The sequence below is a fragment of the Sardina pilchardus genome, chromosome 23 (genome assembly GCF_963854185.1).
Source record: "Sardina pilchardus chromosome 23, fSarPil1.1, whole genome shotgun sequence".
NCBI classification, from domain to species: Eukaryota; Metazoa; Chordata; class Actinopteri; order Clupeiformes; family Clupeidae; genus Sardina; species Sardina pilchardus.
Window position 1 is genome coordinate 19506235 of NC_085016.1, and position 22500 is coordinate 19528734.

General features: G+C 44.9%; 1 protein-coding gene across 1 annotated transcript in view; it reads right to left on the minus strand.

Annotated features, from left to right (window-relative positions):
* LOC134070949 (receptor tyrosine-protein kinase erbB-4-like) overlaps positions 1 to 22500 on the minus strand; it is a 252134-nt gene that overhangs the window by 78350 nt on the left and 151284 nt on the right. Inside the window, exon 4 of the mRNA XM_062527490.1 lies at positions 1422 to 1556. Coding sequence (XP_062383474.1) covers positions 1422 to 1556 — 135 coding nt within the window. The remainder of the gene's footprint in view (positions 1 to 1421; positions 1557 to 22500) is intronic.

Sequence of the window (22500 nt, forward strand, 5' to 3'; positions counted from 1 at the left end):
CACACACAACCGAAAAAAAAACAAACGTCTGCAAAGCGGGTCAACAGCCTGACAACCGGGAGCCGGGGGGAAGTGAAACAAATTGCCAGCTGAGAAATTTAAAGGTTAAAACAGACCATGGCACTAACGAGACAGGATATTTCTCTGGCCTGGAACAAAAGGCCCACGACTTAAAACTCGCTTGACTTCATTTCGGCTTTATTACCACATTAGCGCTTATGCTAGCACAAACTCGTCCCCCCCCACCACCAAGCCCCTGTAAAAATGACCAAGTCTGGCCGAATGTGACAAGATGATAAACGATTTCCTATTCGGGATAATTTCAAATTCCAAGAGAGAGAGAGAGAGAGAGAGAGAGAGAGAAAACGCCAAGCGTGATCCAGGGGTTCATAACGAGAGAGGGCTGCTTTTTAACGACCCTTTTCACCTTGAGTGGGTTTTAATTGTGTCTCATAAACGGGCGCGGCTGACTCGGCCGCAAACCCATAACCCGCCATTAAGTTTGAGAGCTACACGTGGCTCAGTGCTTTATGGAGAGCACTAAAGCCCCATCCAATGTGTAAAACCCCAACTGCCCTCACTCTGCAAAGTGAGGCGGACTAGACACCAAGTCAAAAAGTATCGCTTCACAGTTTGTTATCCACAAACTGGGCTAGATTGAAGCCCAATCACACGCCTTTATGTTTGACTAGAGGGCGAACTAGCTAAGCTAACAGTGACGGTGACGAACGGTAGCAGTCTTGAGGTCAACAAGGTCTAGAAACACGTTCTTTTGTAATCGGACACGTCTTTCTTGAGCGTTAAGATGTGGCTTTCCTGCGCAAAAAAAAACCCCTTGATATCCCTACACAAAACCAAGCATTAGGTGAAAGCAGTTGAAATTCTGTCACTGTCTGCTTTGAAGACGCTCTTCATGTGGAGGATCTGTGGGATGATGTTCCACAATAGGCTGCTCGGCTGCACGTCTAGCTGATCCTGAGTCTGTGTGCATATGAATGTTCGCCTGCACAAAAGGGCTCAGCTCCTCAATAGCCTGCTCTGCACTTACTCCCATTGACCTTGGGGTCCCTCCTCTTGGAGATAATCACCGCCACTCGTGCGATACTTCACACACGATAAGCTGTGCAGGGAGGAGGATGGGTGTTTGTCTTCTGTAGGCACCGGTGTGAGTGTGTGTGAGTGTGTATGAGTGTGTGTGCGTGTCTGTGTGTGTGAGTGAGAGAAAAACCATGTAGTAACTGTCCATAACTTCAAAGAGACGTTGTTCAATGATAGATCTACAGGGATAAGGAGAGAGAGAGAGAGAGAGAGAGAGAGAGAGAGAGAGAGAGAGAGAGAGAGAGAGAGAGAGAGAGATAGACAGATAGACAGATAGACAGATAGACAGATAGACAGACAGACAGGAAACGATAGCCACTCACAGATGTTGCCACTGTTGTTGGAGGACAAGACCAAAATGTCTGCATCTTTCTGCTTGAGGATGTCTTGCCAGTGGATGTTGTCAGCGTGGCACAGGAACCTGTTCTGATCCACATACACACCTCCATTCAGGATTTCTAGAGAGAGAGAGAGAGAGAGAGAGAGAGAGAGAGAGAGAGAGAGAGAGAGAAAGAGAGAGAGAGAGTGAGAGAGAGAAAGAGAGAGAGAGAGAGAGAGGGAGAGAGAGAAAACAAAACATTGTGTCATGACTCTGTTAATGCCTTTAACTGTCAACTGCCCTGCTGGACAAATGTTCTTGTGGTTGTGGTTTCCTTGTGGGCTCTCTGTTTTTTTTTTTCTTTGTTTTTATTTTTGTTTTTCTGTTCTGACGCCACCCTCTCCTAATCTACTACCTGTGATTGTGCATAATATTATATCAGGTTGCAATGACTTTGCGGCTTTTGAGCACTTGGTCAGAATCAGGAAGGCTTAGACAGGGGTTTGAAATGTTTGAAAAAAACTAAACCGTTCTAATGCTAACTTTAACCGCTGACTCACTTGTGAATGAAGCTGCAGAATAACAATGACCGTTGATTTCCGGAAAGATGGTCAGAGTTATGAGTACCGGTAACTGTAAAGCTTCTCTGCCATCTGACATTGAGGGTGTACAGACAAAATAGCTGAGGCGTGGTGGGAGTGTTATTCTAAGTCATGCATTTGAGTTAAATGTAAAGGTTGTTGCGAAGAGAATGTTGACCTCTCTGAAAGCATGGTAGTGAGGTCTGATGAAGTCTATGACGGCATCGTGAAGCTAGATGACAAGACGGTCTGTGATATGAATCATATCGCAGTAGAACATTTTAAGAGTGGAAGTGGAAGGCTCTGTCTTCTGACAGCCAATGTGCTTTGCTGGTGTCTTAGGTCATGGTGTCCTGCTCTGTTACCACTATATTGCTAGTTCCTGTCATACAGGACAAAGTAGTCGTAAGTAAAGAGGATAAGAAACTTATATTGCATGTTTTATTTATGCAATATCCCACTCATGAGATGAAAGGAAATAAAATACCTTTGTCATATTCTTACTCACATGACTTATGATATGAGTGATGAAGGGGATATTTACCATCAGTGTTTATAAGTTACATACTGTTTCAAGAATTTAGCATGTGCTCTGTCAGAGTCCAGACACTCACAGAGGCTTATAAATGATGCTAGGGGTCACTGTTACAGGTTCATTAACCAGGATAAGCTTTTAGATGTACTTGTTCAGGCTTAGAAAACACAGGTGAGATACTGTATATAATTTATGGTAACACTACTGTAAGGGTATTTGAATGATCATGAATTCATGCACTAATTAATTCATGATTTATTACTTTATTCCATCTATTTATTATATGAATTGATTTATTGATTGATTCTTTCATATGTATAATTCACGTTAGATATACTTCTTTAAAGATGATTCTATGTTTTGTCTATGCTACGGACCCTTTTGTGAGTCTGAAATAAAGATTGAATGGAAAATTCCCACCACTTTGTGTGCGCATCTGACTTCCGTTGTGTTCTTCTTGGCCATTCCTTACTGGTCTGTCTTGCTTGCTTGTTTAGTGTAAGTCTGAAATTTGGTTATTATTTCTATTAGATTCTTTGAGTCTAAGTCAAAAGGTAGGTATCATACACTGGAAAAGCTAGTAGTGTTGTTACAAAATGGTATTTACCAGTCTCATTTAAGTGAGCGGTGACAAAGTGTATTTCCCCAATGTGTCTGGTGACAAGATTAACAACCCCTGTAGTTTCATGGACTCACCTCATTAAATATGCAGACAAACAGACTTAATCAAAGTAGCTTTCTGAGAAACTCAGTCATTTCCTTTTGATTTGTTAAGAAAGATACAAAGCCTCTGAAATAACTACAGATCCGTGTCAACACCAGATGTGCTCGGATAAATGAATGTTGATTTTCGCCCAGTACTTTCCAGGATTTAATGTGGGGGCTGAACACATATTTACAATTCCCTTCCCCCCCTTTGATACCAGAACTAATAAATAACCAAAAAAGAAAACGACCAGAGAATAGAATAATGTTTTGCAGTAGGTGAGGAAGGGTGAAGGAGGGTGGGGGTGCAATTGTAATGAACTCTTCACGACGCGGAGCATATGCCAGATAACAAGAATTCTGAGAAAAGCCTCAGAGAGGCTAATCCCTGCAGTGGATGAAGAGTTTATCACAGATTGGGCTGGATTATGAACTCCCGACTATTTTCATCCGCTCGTGCGGAGATTAAGAGCATATTAAGTTTCCCAAAGCGGGTTTTTTTTTCATATCTAGCATAAAGGCACAAACTCCACCGCCACACGCTCCAGATAGAGATCATTCTCATGCCTCTGTCGCACGCCCAGAAAGGTTCTCAGCAAGAGGAGTCGCAGTGATGACTTTGCAGTGATGAGCAGAGATGACTGCCAAAAAAAAGAAAACATGAAAATCTCCCTTCTGCTTAAACGTGGCACGTGCGTGACCCTCCAAAACCCACTTTGTTCTGTTAGGCCTTACAAATGTTACTGTTGGAGTGCTCAAGTGAAAAAAAAAAAGGGAGAATGCTGGTGTGGCACAGTAGTAGCCGTTTCCCTCGGGGTCTGGAGAAATCTAATCGCACTGAGACGGGAGAAATGCTACAGTATTTCCTAATGTAGATCTAGAGAATGGCTACACTGACCCTCCCGGGGGAGAGGGGAGCCGACTGACCGACCCGAGTGTTTTCCCGCAACTTGCACACTGCTCATTTTCTCCCCTCTCTCCTCTCTTTTTCATCTCTCTTTCCTTCGATATCATCGATCTTCGCCACTCCTTTTTTTTCTCCCCTCTCTCTCTCTCTCTCTCTCTCTCTTCCTCTCCTCGCGCGGCCTTTTCTGTGAGAATGATTTAATGAACGCCGTGGTTTTATGGCCTCTGCTTGGTCTTGTACTTTGTAAAAAGTCTTACAAGGTTGTCAGCCCGGCGCTGCGGTGCTGAGACTTCTGATGTTTTCCGAGGCCCCCGTTGACACCCTCCGCTCGGCCATTTTGAGATGATGACTATTGAAGTTTTCTCAGGCCGTAAAACGTCATCTGAAGAGGGCCTCGCCACCAGTGTGTTCCGAACACACTGTACAAAAGCTTGGAGGGGAAATGAAAGCCTTTCATTTCTGCAGTGTCGAGATGTGCATTGTGCGCCACATTACTCACTGCAGATGCTTCTATCTAAGGCTCTTTAGAGAATGATTACTTATACATTGAACACAGTCTCTCCCCTTATACAGTCAGAGTGCTCTTCTGTACAGAGTCAGACAGAAGACCCATCCAATCCCACAACACAATGTGTTGACTCACATTTTGTCTACGTTTGTCTCCTCTAGTGGTATAGAGAGTGCCAGGAATGTGCAGGATATGGCATTTTAAAGATTTAACAATTTAATTAAACTCAATAGTGCAGGTTTCCGCTATACTATTCATTGTGCACTGTGTTATATCAGACCAGTTTACCTTTGACAGATCAGGGTAAAAAAAAAAAAAAAAAAACCCAATGAATAATGTCGATGAAATGTAAAAAGCTATTAGATCTGTATTCAGAACACAGTTCTGCATCGTAGTAAAACTACAGGAGCCTTTTTAGTCAGGAACATATCAATTACAACCATAATATGACCTTGTATTGCACCATACAAGTATCATGACGATTCGCTGATGAAGAACTCTTGTGTCCCCTAACTTTGGTCTGCCCGCAAACGTATGATAAGCACACCAAGGTAAAAACAGGAAGCAAACCCATTTGAACTCCCTTTAGGAGTATTTGTTTCCACATATTCAGTGACTCACAAACACTGGTTTATTCCAGCCGAGCAACAGCCACAAATCGCTCTTAATTACCCAAACAATCAATCCCACTTCACAAACTGAATGGGCAATTAAATGGCACAACCATTTGACTCCCAGCTCAATAAATATGCCAATCAGCATTGCTAAACTGCAACATTTGGCATTACATCTGAGAGTTTATATCCACATTATTCATTTTTCCCACGGCGGCTGTCGTCAATACTTTATACTCGTTGAAAAGCACTTGTTCGCTAACTGTCCAGCAGAGGAGCTGATTCTGGCTCGGGTCTGTTTGGCTCAGTTCTGGCGCTGACCAACACCAAATCAGGGCCTGCCGGGCTCCAGGTGCCCGCTGCTATGTTATGCGCCATGCTGTGCGGGTCAGCCATGACGGAGTGGCTAACGCGGAGCAAAATACCGTTGCCCTTTTCTCCCCGCTGACCGTCGGGGCTGGACGGCCCCATCTGTAACGGCCTTGTCTATAATCTCCACGGCAGGGCGGGCGGAGGCGGAGTGTGATGAGCATGCACAGGGCATGGTTAGCGCTAACGAGGGCGGCGCGGGGGGTGGGGGGGGGGACGGGGGGGGGTTTCGCCGAGCACATTTAATTAGGACGCTTATGAATGACACGCCGGCCGGGGGGAGGACGCCACACGCACCGCAGCTCCTCAGCGGAGGCCGTCACATCGGGGAGTGACCGCCGGGACGCTTACGGTTTGATTTGATAGCCCCCCCTCCTGCCCCCGCCCCTTTTCTCTCTCTCTCTCTCTCTCTCTCTCTCTCTCTTCATCTGTCAGGAATGATGATGAGGTGCACTCCAGCATTAAGACTGCTCGCTGTGAAAGGTAAATATCGGGCAGCAGCATGGCTGGGTGCGCTTTCCTTCGTTTTCTCACAGTCACAAACACGATGCGCAAAATAAGGCGAAAAGGCGTCGGAGACGCTAGGGACATTAGAAACACTCTCACGCTCATGTGAAATATCAAAAGATGAATATGTTGCCTATTCATGGATTGACGCGGCAGTCAAAGTCATGGGTACATCAAACTGAGCGTAGCAAATACATAGAAAGAAAGAAAGAAACTGAAAGAAAGAAAGAAAGAAAAAAAGAAAGGATCAGAGTTCAATGGTAATAGTAAAGAAGAAAGAGGCACAGGGGGAGTGAGGAAGGGAGTACAAAAAAAAACGGCGAACGGCAGAATGCAAGTCATGCACATGATGGCTTTACTCAATAAAGCCGTACTTTGCTACATCTAACTTCACTTAATCCGTAGCTTTGTCTTCCCCAGTCTCCGCCCTGAGTGCCAATTAAGCAACTCCTTCTGCAGAGTTCCCATTTAGTATTCCCTCGTGACGTGAGCTCGCCCCAAAAATACAAATTCACGACTGCGCAAATGAAGAACTGTTTGGTTCCCTGGAGCTTCTAAGAACAAAAAACGTCAAGAGTGAGCTTGAGAATGCATTAAATGATAAAAAAGGGTAAAAAAATCCTGGTATCAAGAGACATTCCCAGTGGAATGTCAATGCCTCGTACTCACTGAACTGGTATTGGGTCCTGACAAATGATTCAGCTGCTGTGTCATACAATAGTTTATGGGGTCATGCAGTTGTTTTTTTTTTCTTTCCTTTGAGTATGGTGTTTGTTGGAGGAGGACTACACGAATATCTAATATACTGTATCTGGCAAACTACACAGAAATGTGATGAATTTCGACCTGACAGGGTCCCCCTGGTGTTGCAGCATAAAATATAGGCTATAGGCTATTCAGTAAATCATACATATTCTAACTTAAAGACGGCTGTCAGTGGCTGTCACAATCTTTTGCGAGTGTGTGTGTGTCTTTGTGTGTTGTGGATATAGATATCTGACTCCACAAGAGATCAAACACAGATGCATTTTGTATAGCCTCCTTGCTGAAAAATACTTTCAGCTGGTTTACCCAGTGTATGGTGGTGTTTCAATGGTTTAGCTGGTTATACATCCTCAAACTGGTCATTTTAAGTGGTGTTGCTGGTCTACATTGCTGGTTTAACTGGCCATGTCATCAATGTTGGTCATTCTAGCAAACAAGCATGACCATCTTACACCAACAATGTCAAGCTTGGTAGGCTGGTCACCAGCATGACCATCTTACACCAGCTGTATCCAAAATGACAGGCTGGTCACACCAGCATGACTAGCTTTCTTAGTCGGTCATGCCAGCATGTCCACCTGGCCCAACCAGCTACACCAGCAAAGACTAGCAGAAGCTGGAAGAAAACCAGCAAACACCAGCTAAAACCAGCTAAAACCACCTACCAACACAAGCTGGTTTTTAGGTGTTTTTTCTTTCTTTTTCCACTGGGTTTTCACTTTCAGAGCCATTGGAATATACAATTCAACACAAGAGGACCCATCATCCTACCACTTAAGCCTCTCAATGAACATCTAATGAATGCTGGGATATAGGAGGTCTATGTGTCACCTCAGGCAATCCATCTGATTGTCAGGTGTAAGGGGTTATCACCCTCGCCTACTTTATAAACACAAAAGGGATTTATTGTGGAGGACTGGGAACATAATGCTCCTCGAGCTAGCCATGGTGACCCATATAATTACAGATTACCGTGGATCAGAGGAACACAAGAGACTGAATCAGACTGTACTATGTTGGAAAAAGCAGTCAGTCACACAGGGCTACTGGGCTTATTATAGTCACAGAAGGTGTATTATTAATGCAGACTCTTATACAGGTTGTAGATTTCTCTTGAAGAGATCTGGCCCTGAGTACTCTCAAAAAATATCTGTCATGTGGCTTTAGCATGCTGATAACGGACATAGTGAACCACTTACTCTGTCACTCAGTGAGTGATTGGAAGTGATGGCTAACTGTTACCCATGAGATTTCTTTTTTTTGGTCATTTACTGCCTCGTTAATGCCTAAATCAAATTAAAGTCTAAAAAGTTGTTGTTGCTGCTGCTGCTGCTGCTGCTGCTGTTTCATTTCAATGAGCAAAATATTTACAAGTTACGAGCCCACATGAAGGTGGGTGGGGGGGAGATAGAAGTACCCCCCCAGTAAAGCCCTGAAGAAGAGCTAAATTGTATTACTCTATTATGGCCTCACAAGAGCACTGTGCTGGGCCAAGCCGACGTTTATTCACCTCACGTTCAGCCATCTAATTCTCATACAAGGTCAGGCTGAAATCCATTACAATGGGGGAGTATTAATGTCTTTAACACAGTGGGAATAAAACACTTGCCGACTCCATTCAAATGTAAAAGCAGGCCTGTGTATTTACGAGATGGCCTGAATGGAACAACTGCATCAATTGAACTCCATATAATCTTTTACAAAGGGCCTCGTCGAGGGAAGAAAGGGGTTTGGGGGCAAGAAAAAAGATGAAAATATCGTTTTTTTCCCTCTCCTCTCTCTCCCTCGGCAGACAGTGGGAGAGGGAGAAAAAGGAGGGGGGGTGGGGGGACAAAGGGCGGGTGTGCAGTCAAGCGTGCAAGTGTGAAGGACTGCGGCGTGCGAGAAGTGAACTTTTCATAAGTGGCATTCAAGTCCATGACGGGTGAGCAAATGCTTCATGTAAGGACGATGAGTCTGGCTGTGTGTGTGTGTGTGTGTGTCTGGGTGTATGGGGGTGTGAGTGTCACTGTGTGTGTAAGAGAGAGCGAAAATAGCATAAAAGCGGGGCATATACGAACAAAGCACATTGTGCATATGATGCAGTCCTATTGCGTCAAACCACTAAATCAATGCTGAGCCCCTTTGTGTGTCCACAGCCCGCATGTAATAGTAACAAACATGCACACAGTCTGGGGAACAAGGAGAGACAAACTTCCCTTCCCTGTCCTGAAAGCAATTGTATAAAGGCATAAAAGAAAGGATATGGGGAGTCGAGACTGCCATGCCCAGTCAGAACAAAGGATGGCCCAAAAACTACTGATCGTGACAGCACACATCTCCAGCTAAAATACACATACCAAGAAAGGTACTGTTTGGTACCATTCTAGTAAAGCTCTCTGTTTGTCTCTGTCTCTCTCTCTCTCTCTCACACACACACACACACACACACACACACACACACACACACACACACACACACACACACACACACACACACACACACACACACACACACACACACACACACACACACACACACACACACAAAGACTGCACTGTGATCACTCTCTTCTTTAATACTGTAGATGCACTAGCCACAGTTCCCACAGAAGCAATTGACCACTGACTGATGACAGAGAAATCAAGTCTCCTGGTCTAGCTTCTCATGAAGAGCCCCCCGCTCCTCTCTCTCTCTCTCTCTCTCTCTCTCTCTCTCTCTCTCTCCCTTTGTGTGTGTGTGTGTGTGTGTGTGTGTGTCCTCTCACTCTCACTGACAGGGGTAAAGAGATTTCTATGTATGACAAATGTGAGAGACACAGAAGGCACTCAGACAGTGTGTGGGTGGCTCCTCACCCCCCCCATCCCCCCCTCCTCTCTCTCTCCCACCTCCGCATAGCATCTTCCCTGATAACCATAATTGTGTTTAAGTCCTCTGATTAAATTTCATCCGTCTCAAATGCTATTGTTCCACGATGAATCCTTATGAAAAATATGTCACATTAAAGGGATTATGAAATTCCTCATAACCGAGAAAAACCTGTTATGGAATATGTGGAAAAGCCGAGGACAAGATAAGAAATACTGCTAAAAGGTATGTGTGTGTGTTTCTGTGTGTGGAGAGGCTATGATGTTTTCTTTTTGGTGCAGTTGTATGTGCACTAGAGGCCCTGTGGAGTGTGTAGGCTACTGGCCGTGAGGTGGAGCTTTAAAGTGGCCTAGGGAGAAAGGAGGTGTCACAGGTAGAGAGAGAGAGAGAGAGAGAGAGAGAGAGAGAGAGAGAGAGAGAGAGAGAGAGAGAGAGAGAGAGAGAGAGAGAGAGTGCTACAAAGACAGGGGGAGAGAGGGAGAGGACATGAAAAAGACAGACTAAGAGAGAGAGTGACAAAGGGGTATAGAGAGAGCAAGAGGGTAGGAAAGAGAGAAAGAGAAAGGGAGGAAGGGAGAGAGAGAGAAGAGAGAGAGAGAGAGAGATGGAGAACACATCACATCAAAAGAGTGTGCACTCTTTTGTTGTGCAAGGTTGAAGTGCTCAGAACGGTCAGTCAGAATATACAGTTGCTCATGCTACTGCCAAGTGCAGGTTCACTTCAGTCTTATATCAATGCCTTGAATCCTGGATAGTTTCAGCTCCATATGCTTATAATGTTTTACACTTAATCAGTCTTTTACAATGATTTGGCAGGATTGTGCCTCTCTAGCGTAATGAATTCATAGAGATCACAGACTACAACCTCTGAGGTTGATCTCCTATCAGATCCAGATCAAATGGGGTAGGGGTGGGGGGTGGGGGACAGAGCAGTGCATTTAAGTCGTATGACCACTAAGTGATGCAAATTGAAGTGAGGGTGTTGTCAATTTCAAAGTTTTTCTCCTCTAAATTGCTGGGTAATTGATTTCAGCTTTTTTCTGTCACAACTCCCTTGACAGCTTTTAGGGGTGACACAAAATGCAATCAGGTAGAATGGTGTGTGTGTGTGTGTGTGTGTGGGGGGGGGTGTAGGGGATGGTGCAAATTCGATAACTGCAGAGCAAATGAAAATAGAGTGAAAGGCATGGAGCGCTTGAGACCCACAGTGCAGGGCGTCTATAATGAGCCCTTGTTTCAGCAGCCTTTAAACAATATAACCCCCACAAGCACCCACATCCGCCAATCACGCACTAACCACCCATCCACCCAGCGCCCAATGACTTCTAATGACAAACCATTTTGCATGCAATAATGCCAAATCAACAACCTCTCCTACACGGCCTTCCTTTGAAATTGTCAAGGGAAAATTATATACTATATCATATATCATACACACACACACACACACACACACACACACAGACTTGCACACATATGAACAGAGAACCTTTTGAAAGCCAGCCTGTATTCATCAACCTGTAGGTCTTCGTTCTAATGAAGGCTTCTGTGGAAGTTAGAGAGGCTTATTAAACTGCAGAAGGTTCCATTGACTTCAATGGACATTCCCAATGTTCAGAGGCCTGATATTTCTGAATAATGACTACGGCAAAAGAATAATGACTGCTGCCACTGGCAACGGATCTTGTGCTTCTAATTCATGTTTTTCATATCATTCCACATGTATTTCATTCATATACTGCAATGGAACTTCATTGAGAATGAATGTCAGCAAGTATAGCCTAGCCTACTATCTCAACCTCTAAGGCGTGAAAAATGTAAAGCTATTGAAAGCCTGATAGACCTCAGTCAGGAATCAAGGAAGGAGAGAGGTCTGCTTTCCCACCTCTGCTGAACACTACACTACAGTACACACCACCTGAGAGCTCATGTGTTATACGGTATGTTTTTTCTCCCTTGCAAGTGTGGCATTCCAATGCTACTGCGATGGCTGCTGTCCACTGGCTAGTTCTGGTCCCCCAAGCCCCCCCAGGCTACTTCACAAAACAACACCCTCCTCCCATCTCTGATGCAGCCTGGGCCAGACGGATGGGCTCAGGCCCTTGGAGATGGTGAGCTCCAGTGCACTCCAGGCAGCTCAGGCTCTGAGCCTCCCAGGAGAGAGAGCAGGACCGCGGGGGGAACGGTACGGGAGGAACCGAACCGCTGCTACTGGCTGCTCGCCGTGTCCGACGCCAGCCAGCACTCGGGTATCTGTGACCCGCATGCCATCCCGATCGTGGGGTGACATACTGGTAAACAACCGAACCCTGATGGGACACGTGCGCAGAAGCGCTGCCGGCGTAAACAGGGGTGGGAGGGGGGTGTAAACAGGTAGCTGGGAAAGAAACTTGGATAGCTGGATGAGTAATTGGGGTGGGGTGGGGTGTGTGTGTGTGTGTGTGGGGGGGCATTGGCTGCATAAGGGCTGATTTGTGCGTCATGTTTTTTTCCGGTGATTGAGGCTTTTCATTTTTCCACTGCCTGCTTGCCTGCAGACATTAATGGGCATTCGACGTGCACTACTTAGTGAGAGCGCTTCAAGGACACTGCTGTCTGGTTGTTGGCTGGAGTTTTCAAAAATTAGAAAGGCCAAAAAAAGACACACAAGTATACAAGAGGTGTCCTTGCAGAAGGTGAAGTATAGTTGGGGTAAATTGGTTCTAGCTTTCTTGTTTAGAAAAACAGATGAAAGATGCCCAAAGGAAAATGTCAAATCAAAAATGTTTTTCTTTTCTTTCTTTTTCTTTGTTTTTGCTCTTACTGAGATTTCACTGGCAAGATAAGAAATAGTGTTAATGTTAATGTTCTAATGTTCATTGGCATCAACATATTAGCTTTAGCAAGAATGAGTCACTAAGAGGATATCTAACATTGTTTCAACACTCCTTTTCTTCTGGCGAAGGTGTTCAGTTCATAAATAACCAACAGCATGGACAAAAAGTCACTGCAGGGATTGAAAACTAAACTTGACAGGAAAACCCATCATAGCAATCACGTTTTTTATTGTTTTCATAAAAATTCATTTGCCTGATCATAGAATCCCAGCAGTAGCTGGTAAACCACAACTACAGTCATATGGCAGAGTCGAATATACATAATTTGTCAGGATTAATGGTCTTCTCTGTATCTGGTGGGGCAGATAGTGTGGAACCATTAATCAGCAGTGCGTGTGTAGTGGGGGTCTGTGGAAATTACAGGACAAAGGGCAAAAAAGGAGAGACATTTTGTTTAACACGGGGGCCACCGTCATTTTGGCGCTCGAGCGTTATGGATGCGACCTTCGGTGACCCCCCGCTCATCGCTCCATTACCGCCTGCATTGTCACCTCAGTGACATTTCAGAAATGAGATGTTTGTTTGTTTTTTCTGAGCCTATGGCAGAAATTGTCACTAGCTCTGTGACTGCCGTTAATTTGGTCTGGGGGCAATGAAGGAAGTATTATAGGGATACAAAATCAGGAAGCTGGGACATGGATCATCAACACGGCAGGCTTTTAGCCTTCCAGGAATGGCTGAGAATGATCAAGGCCACGCTAGGAAGAGTGTCATATCTAACATTATATAAGACGAGGAAAACATCTCACCACAGGGGTTTTTAAAATAAGTTGTAGGTTGCATCTCAAGTGGGCGCATATGGACAATATGCAACTTTCTTCATTGCCTTTTGACCCAACCATCAACCTAACCAGGTTAAACAGTTTCCTGCTGATAAAAAAAGGAGAAAACATTGAGAAAATGATAAATGTTCATTTCGATTTCGCTTAAACAAGTATGTACTTTGGTTGTGGGGTTGTGTGCTGGTATTTCAAAGTTCATTTTTGCCTGAGGAAAACACTTCACAGAATAACAGCATATTGTCAATAATAATTCTCACAAAACTGCAAAGGTAAGAGTGTGATATGCGAAAGAGTTTCAGCCATAAATGATTAATTCAATCATACTGTTTGCAACCGAATCAATAAAGGTCATATGGGTTATACAGCCCCCCCTCCCCCCGGCACACACACACACACACACACACACACACACACAGAGCTACACATACACACAAAAAGAGGCAAAGCATTATTTTTAAAAGTCCATTGCAAGACATATACCTCAATGTCAAAATGGTAACACAGACCCCTTGGCAATATGAGCTAGCAAGCAGCCAGTTTGAATATGCAATTATGATGTGTCAAAACGCATTGTGTTCTCTGGCAGTCCCACGGTCAGGCTATTATGACTAAGTCAGCTATATGCTCACCATATATGTTACAAGCCCACACCTACATACACACACACACACACACACACACACACACACACACACACACACACCTACACACACACACACAGACACACACACACACACACACACACACACACACACACACACACACACACACACACACACACACATTAAGGCGTTCCATGAGCGTGAAAAACCGCATAGTGCTAGTTTGTCGGAGAAGCCCGGAACATCCTTCTGAACTTGCGTGGATCGTTCCAGTAGCGTGCCAGTCAACTGAGGGGGTATAGTGCAGCAGGGAATGGGAGAAGCAAAAGGGGCAACGCATCCTCCTCATCATCATCATCTCAGACCCAAATGTATTCAGTCAGACTTCATTTGTCAACAGCAAGGGCGGCTGGCACTCACGACAGAGGACACGCCATGTCCAATGAGAGCAGAGGATATTACGGGATGACAACGGAGCTTCATCTTGCCACAGGCTGTGCAGAACAGTGCGTACTGTATGCAAATGAATTGCTCATTTAGTCGCCCGGGCAAATATAAGGGAGTTGGATTAATAGGCACAGAAGCGCAAATAAACACATAAACAAATCATCTGAATCTTGCTTCGGCTCACGAGGGGTCAGCCACCACGGGCAACGATAACCGCTGCCGGTCCGATGATTCCCGGGGGCCAATAAGGCTCCCATTAGGGGTCGTTTTGCAGCCCTTTCCCCTCGTTTGCTTGCTAATGGAGACAAATCACATTGCTCCGAGGCACGTCTGTCAAACAGGCAACAGTTAAAGCAGAGGGCAGCGTAGTGCTTATTGCCGGAGAAAGAGAAACGTGGGCAGGAGGCCCACCCAGAAACTCCCCCCCCTCCCCCTGCCCCCCCTGGACGTCAAATGATGAGCGAGGATGTGAGAAGTACTTTGTAGGAAGGCAGCCGTCGACGCCAGACGACGAGGGTGAAATAAATGCATTCTCATCAAATCGGAACAGAATACTTCAATCTTCTTTAGGGTCAATTTAGACAGCCCAAATTGTCTGTGGCATTTTAGGAAAAAAAAAAAGAAAAGAGAGAGAGAGAGAAAAAAAAATATTCCACTTGACTTGAGATTGCTCCATCCAAGCCAGTTCATGCATTATTTCCTATCAGAGTGGAGATGTCATCAAAATCTTTTTTTTATAATGCCCATGAAATGGAATTACAGGTCTTATAAATTCAACTTCAGTGGGGGAGTGACACACGAGGGAAGCTTATATGACGGAGGATGTTTACTCTCCATTGCTGTGATTGAGTTAAGGGCTTTGGGGTGGGAATGAATCTCAATGCCCCCAGAATACTGAGCGAAGCATCTTAGCGCCTCCATCTAAAGAGTTATGCAACAGATGAATATTTCAGAGGCTAGCCCCCTCTCCTTCTCTTTTTCCCTATCAAGAAGTTTTGCAAGCCACAAGGATGCGTGTCATTTTGTTTATTTAATTTCTTTTCCGAAAAGCTGCCTTGATTTACTGGTTATGTGAGAAGCTCATATTTTTTCATCTTCTTTTTTTTTTCTCTGACATCATTTTATGTGTTTAGTTACTTATTTAGTTTTTTGAAGCAAATCTGCTTTTGAAGCTTGGAGATATGTTTTAATCATTCTGGCGCCTAATGATGACACCTGATTCATTATTAATGAGCCTTTTCCGCCCCATCCATTCCAAACCATAGGCCGGCAAGCGTGTATTAGCACGAGTGGCAGTTGCCTCATTTGATCTTGTTTTTTTTACTATATTTTGCTGACTTTTTAAAGCTTTTTTTTCCAGAAAGAAGGGGTGCAGGACACACTCTGGTTGCTGTAAGCCCCAGTGTCTTGTTTTCCAGTGCTTCTTCTTCTTCTTCTTCTTTTTCTTCTTCTGCTTCTTCTTCTTCTGTTTTAAGGAAAGCTACCAAGGCTTGCAATTTCTTTTACATCAAATGAAGATCTGGGAGTAAACCTCCCGTTCTTCTCAGATGGGGTTTTCTGTTTGCCACTGAGCATACACATGCTGGCTTTTTTTGTGGGCTTCGAGAGGAGGAACATTAGCTAGCTTTGATATCTAGGATTATGACTCCTTCATGTGGTTTTTGCTGTAAATATTGTATTAATCTGCTGTTTCTTTTTTCATCAAATTCTTGACAGAACGAAAGCCAGCTCAGCAGAATAGCGCAGAGCCTGCAGAGAGCAAGCAACCAACCTCAGGAGAAAATAATAAGTAATAAATAAGTGACCGTTTGCACATTACCCTGTAGTAATTACTGTTCGATGCCTAATTACTACCATATCCTGACAGGGAAAACATGCTAACGACTCAAAACTGTTATCCAAGGCCATGTTCTACCAGGGGGGTTTATATGCATCCTAAGCTAAGAATATCACCAGCACCAGACAAAACTGGGTCTTGGGAAGAGGGAAGACAACAGCATGTGTGTGTGTGTGTGTGTGTGTGTGTTTGCGCGCGTAAACAGTCCCATTTTAGAGGTGCTTGTCCGTACAAAATTTCCAAGCTGTTGTTTTAATGTGCTTCCGTTGGAAAGTCTAAGGTGACTCAAGAGAGCAACTGTTCCTGGTGCTCACAGCGTTCAAAAGATATGCTGTGTTCACACCAAACTGCAGCATTTCACACGTCTCATATGCTCCAGTGAAATGTGAGAAACAGAGGATGTCAGGGATATTACTGTTTTTTTTTACCAGCACCACTTCACACAAACACATTGGGAAGCCATGTGGCATAGACTCAGCTTCCTCACTTGAGTAACAGAGGAAGAAAAGAACTGCACTCATATTTAAGGGATCTAAGAACCATCACAAGAATTCTCAGTAGACTAACAGTAGTGACATGTTTTAAAAGTGAGTATTTTAAGGCGTGTTTATTTTGTAAAGAAACTGTAAATAGTCAAACGTGAGGTGGAAAATTTATTAAAGTATTAAATCCACAGATCTGCGGCCCGTACAAAGACCTACAAATAGACATAATTATATAAATTGTGTAAATCCATAGCCATATCATGAAGTCAAAATCACCTCAGCATCAGATTATAATCTAAAGACATTACTAAGTACTTGATCTTACTGTATGTTACTTTATTATCCCATTTAACGTGTTTATCCTTGGTAACTTGTGGCCAGGTATAGGAGAGCTTTTGTGTGTGAGAGTGTGTGTGTGATTTGTCTCTTTGTACGTGTAGGGGTTTATCCTAGCAAATAAACAAAATCAGACATGAGACAGGGATTAAGGTGGCCAACAATAATTTCCTCCACGAGGCTGTCACAACTACGGAACATGGGACAGACCTGAAGGTTGAAGCAAAGCAACCAAAGCTGGCCCCAGCTGGCCATTACAACAGCACAGTGTGTTTGCTCAGGAAAAAAAAAGAAAAGCCAAGGTTGCAAGAAGAGGAGAGGAGAAATGAGGAGAGGAGATGAGAGGAAAGAAGGGAGGCAAGAAAAAAGGTGAGCGGACAGGAGGTGTGGAGAGCCAAAGAGAAGAGGCCAGTGGGGACAGAAGGGCTCTCGAGTTCCGGTCTGCTCAAGCCTAATGCGAGTGGGTGGAGGGGGTGCTACATGCCAAGGCTACTGAATTAATCCGCTACTCTAGACATGTGAACATGCATACATGTGATGAGGCTCTCAGGCACAGAGGAGAGAGAGAGAGAGAGAGAGAGAGAGAGAGACAGAGAGAGAGAGAGAGAGAGAGAGAGAGAGAGAGAGAGAGAGAGAGAGAGAGAGAGAGAGAGAGAGAGAGACAGACAGACAGAGACCACCACGGTGCATCACCATATTTACTGGTTGCTCAACATGCATTCATAACACCCGCTCCACCAAGAACACCACAACCACCACCGTCGGAGTGGAGAGCTTACATAATTCAAATGCATGCATATGCCCATCGCTCGCAATTCACATCCGTTATGTAAACCACAGTCAGTGCCACGTACTGTAGCTTGGACCCCAGCCTCTCAGAGTCCAATTCACTTTGCATTCCCGTTGCCAGTCTCTGTCTTTCAAGGCTAACATATGCTGCACGCCTGACCTTTGAAATTGGCAAACGTGTCTAAGCCTTTGATGCAGAAAAAGCTTGTTTTTATTAAAAAAAAAACAAAACAGAAACAGTGCAGGGGCTTTCAAAATGAATAAGTAAATAAATTAATAAAAGCCTGCGCACGTATTGTGAGTTCTTTTTATTTGCTCTAGCCTGGGAGGGAGCCTTGCAGGAGACGGACCGTGCGCTCTCTCCAGAAGCCACAGTCGCCGAGGAACAGATGGGACTGGCGAGGCCGGCACTACCAGCGTGCTTGGCACCTTGCGCTCCTGCCTGCGAGGGCAGGAACACATTCACCAGATGGGCAGCATGATGCCATGCTCTCTTTAGGGGCATGCCCAGCAGTTTGGCTTGGCACCAAATAGCCAATTACAGCAAGGCGGAGAAACAAGGGAAAGGGAGGAGAAAAAAAAGAGAGACAGACATATACATTACACAAATAAAGGGAAGGCTTTAATTGAGCAGTTTAGGTGTTAAATGCCCTCATGTTGTAATGGGGCTTGAAGGTTATGTGGTTGAACTGCATGACCCCTACCCTAAACCCTAGAAATAAACTGTCAGTGGGGTTATAAAAATGAATATCAAAATGTTTCAAAATGTTTTTCAAAAGGGCAGGTCCCATCTGCAAGCCACGGCTATTATTATGTAGTAAGCGCATGCGGCTGTAATTACTGTAGAGAGAAAATGGCCGCCGTGGTTCCAATAGCTCACAGTTAGGAAGAGACGCCGGGGCGTGAAAGCAGTGTGAAGTCACGGGGAGCACTTTTTAAAATGTCAGGTGAAATGGAACGCTAACCTCTGCCCCTGCGGTGGAAATTCTCATTTAGGCCATTTCCCATGTCTGTGGGGTTAAATGAAACGCTAGGCAAACAAACACTCCACTGGCTGCATAAACAAAGCCGACAGCGGAAAAAAAAAAACCCAAATGCGCACAGGGACGTATTCTAATTCTAGCTAATTAACACAACTGTGGTGCGATCCTGACTAACTATCATGCACAACATGCTGACAACGTCCGCCTACGGTGCATAATATCTAGTTACAGACCCAACCAGGGTGGACAAATATGCTTCTGCCCCTCCATGGACTCACTGACAATAGAGAAAAAAAGATCCATGCAAGAGGCACCACCACTTGAATACCAAGTAAGTGCCATTACTAAGTCTCTTTCCCCCCCAACTCCATGTCAATACATTATACATGTATGCAAAGCAACAGGCCCATCATTCCCCTTTTTATCCAGAGGGTCATGGTGTCTGACAACGTGTGCGTATGCTCCTCCTAATTCACGCCATTCCTCAAAATGGGAATTAATTCCCGTTATGGCGGTATAAGATCAAGCGAGGAGCGAGCGAGGCCTGTTTCATATGCATACATAGCCCTGGCCCTAATTGCACGGGCACACAGACCAACGGAGCCCACTGGTACGAACGCAAAGGGACATCATCTAGAAGCTGCGGTGGAAAGGAGAGATCAAACTGGAGGAAGAGAAAAGAGGGATCACTTGAGAATCAGCATCTGCAGACGGGCAAAAGAGAGCAAGGGACAGGGAGAGAGAGGGAGATAAGGACCGGCTGGAGGAGAATGCATACATCGGAGAGACTGCAGGAAGTAAGCACTTGCGAAAGGGTAAATCAGGGCTAAATCCCTCCACCCCCGGGGGGAGTGAGACGAGCGATTCGGTGCGGAGAAGCCTCTCTAGGCCAGTGCAGGGCCGCTCCTCACCCACTGTTTTATGACCCTTTCCTTTATCATATGAGCCGCCTTATGGCCAGCATTGATCATGCGATATGCCAATGTGTAGGTGGGGAGCTACAAGCATGGACTGCCGGCACTATCAAAGAGCCCATTACCCTCCGCGGGGCCACCCTTTCAAGACTCTTTTAATAAAAGTGGAGAGATGCGTTTTCTTTCTCTTTTTCCTCCTCTTTTCTTGGATCAGGCTTTCATGTTGCTCATTATTAGATTTGAACATTACAAAAGGAGAAGAAAAAGGCTGTTTGGGCCTATTCAGCTCGTGCAGGTCTGTACAGGAGAGTGCATCAGGAAATGATGGCGAGCGACAGAGAAAGAGAGAGAGAGAGAGGAGAGAGAGAGAGAGGAGAGAGAGCAAGAGAGAGAGAAGAGAGAGCAAGAGAGAGGAGCGAGAGAGCAAGACAGGGAGAGAGAGGATGAGAGAAGAGAGAGCACGAGAGAGGAGAGAGAGAGCAAGACAGGGAGAGAGAGGAAGAGAGAGAGGATGAGAGAAGAGGAGGAAGGAGGAGCAGAGAGGAGGAGAGGGGAGGAGAGGAGCGAGAGTGCAGTATGTCATAGCTCTAGTGACTTCCTTAATTACATGTACTAATCCATTTTCAAAGACAAGCATTCAAAGGAAGATGATAAGAATAGCTTCTGTGCATTTGACACTTTTTAATGAACACTGCCAGACATGTTTTTTTTTGTTTCCTCTAATGCTAATGCACAAGGAGGAAGAAAAAAATGAGGGTTCTGAACATTTTCTGATTCCTCGGAGAGCATTCATTTACCATAAAGTATGTGTCCCTTTGATGTATCCGGGAAAATCAAAGGCACCTGAAAGAAGGCACCGACTCCTTTCAGAACAGGCTAATAGGCCTCCCACTGCTGCTATGACTGCTAATGTCATGTTGAGTTAGCGCTAGCCAGCATTAGCCCTGTTACCCTCCCTTCATCCTGCGATGCGTTTCATCGCTGTAATCTGCCCGGTGCCTCACAGAATCACCTTTATTAAAGTCGAGCCTACTGTGCATGGCTGTGGGTGTGCGCGCCCCCAAAATAGGTCCCCCTGCTCATGAGCGCTTTCCCTCCGTTTTTGTTCCTACTCGATATAGAATGGAAAATGTATCCTACATGAACTCTGGAGAGATGTTTGATCAGTTGGGACATGTTGAGAGGGAGGAGGTGTTGCTTAAATGAAGATAAAGCTCCAGATCCAACTTTACTGTATCGGGTTCACAACAAAATAATCAGTTTGGACAGTTTGTCAGATGACTTATAAATCGTATTTGTAACCCTTTTAGACCAGATATATGCAATCACTACATATGCAGCTATCTACATAAGAGTTAACAACATTCATTATTGATATCATATTCACTATAGTGGACAGATTGAAAGCCCACACACAACAAATTGCAGGAACAATGCAACAGGCTATAACATTACTTTCAAAAAGTAGCAGTTATGCACAACATTGCATTACATCTCTATAGACAAAACACAATTTATGCTTTGGGGAAAGTGGACCTGCTGGGATCGCCTGAGCTGTAGAGTCTCCCATCAACTTTTGCACTTCAGGTTGGGGGAGAAAAAAGAAACCCAACAGGCCTGGGGTCAGCTCTTTTCCAGGGAGATGAATTGTGGTTCCCAGAGTAGTGAGCGCGGAGGGCAGAGAGAGGACCAGCAGATCGATACCAACGAGGAAGAAGAATCTGACGGCCTCCCCGAGGATTCAGAGGCTACGTGGAGGTGAGGGGATATCCCCCGGCTTCACTCCAACTGCAGGAGCCAGGGGGAGGATCACGGATCACGGATACAGCAGCGTGTTTATCCACTAAGGTAGATAAGAAAAGAGGTACCTCTGTTCTGTTTCTTTGGGAGAGGAACTAAGAGGTGCTAAAGGGAGTGAGTAGGTTGTTAATGCACAAACTATAGTGGAGAAGACATCTTTAAAAGCCTATGCAGTGTGTGGTACTTCAACACACTTGACACTCTGCTTATTTCAGAAAACAGCACTTCCGGACATCTCAACAGAACAAAAAATACAGATACATAACAAAAAAAACACTCTTGGCTGCAAACCAAGCTGCTTACTGTCTTTACGCTCCTACCAGTTCATAACAAGGCCACATCATTACCATCACAGCTCAACACTTGAAGCTCTCTTTGATGAAGATAAAAGATAAAGCTAAAGATTTTCTAGATACATGATTACGCTGAGGCCCTGTGCTTCCTTCATATCGAATAACACATTTTATATATCATAGTTGCTGATGCCCCTCTGTCCAACCCCTTCTCTTCTCTTCTCTTTCTTTCTCACCGATGCACATTCCTCTCTCGTTCGGCTCTGTGCACTCCTCTCTCGTTCACACCTGTGCACTCCTTTCTTCCTCTCACCTCTGACTGACTGGGGCAGTGCCCTAGGATCTGGAACCTTGTATCGCCCCCGGCGCTGTCAGCCCACACCAGATCTACAGAGAGCGGGAGAGCCAGGAAGAAGCCACAAGGCCCAGCTAGAGAGAGGTGAAGGTGTGCGCGCGTGTGTGTGTGTGTGTGTGTGTGTGTGTGTGTGTGTGTGTGTGTGTGTGTGTGTGTGTGTGTGTGTGTGTGTGTGTGTGTGTGTGTGTGTGTATGTGTGTGTGTATGTGTGTGCGTGTGTGTGTGTATGTGTATGTGTGTGTGTG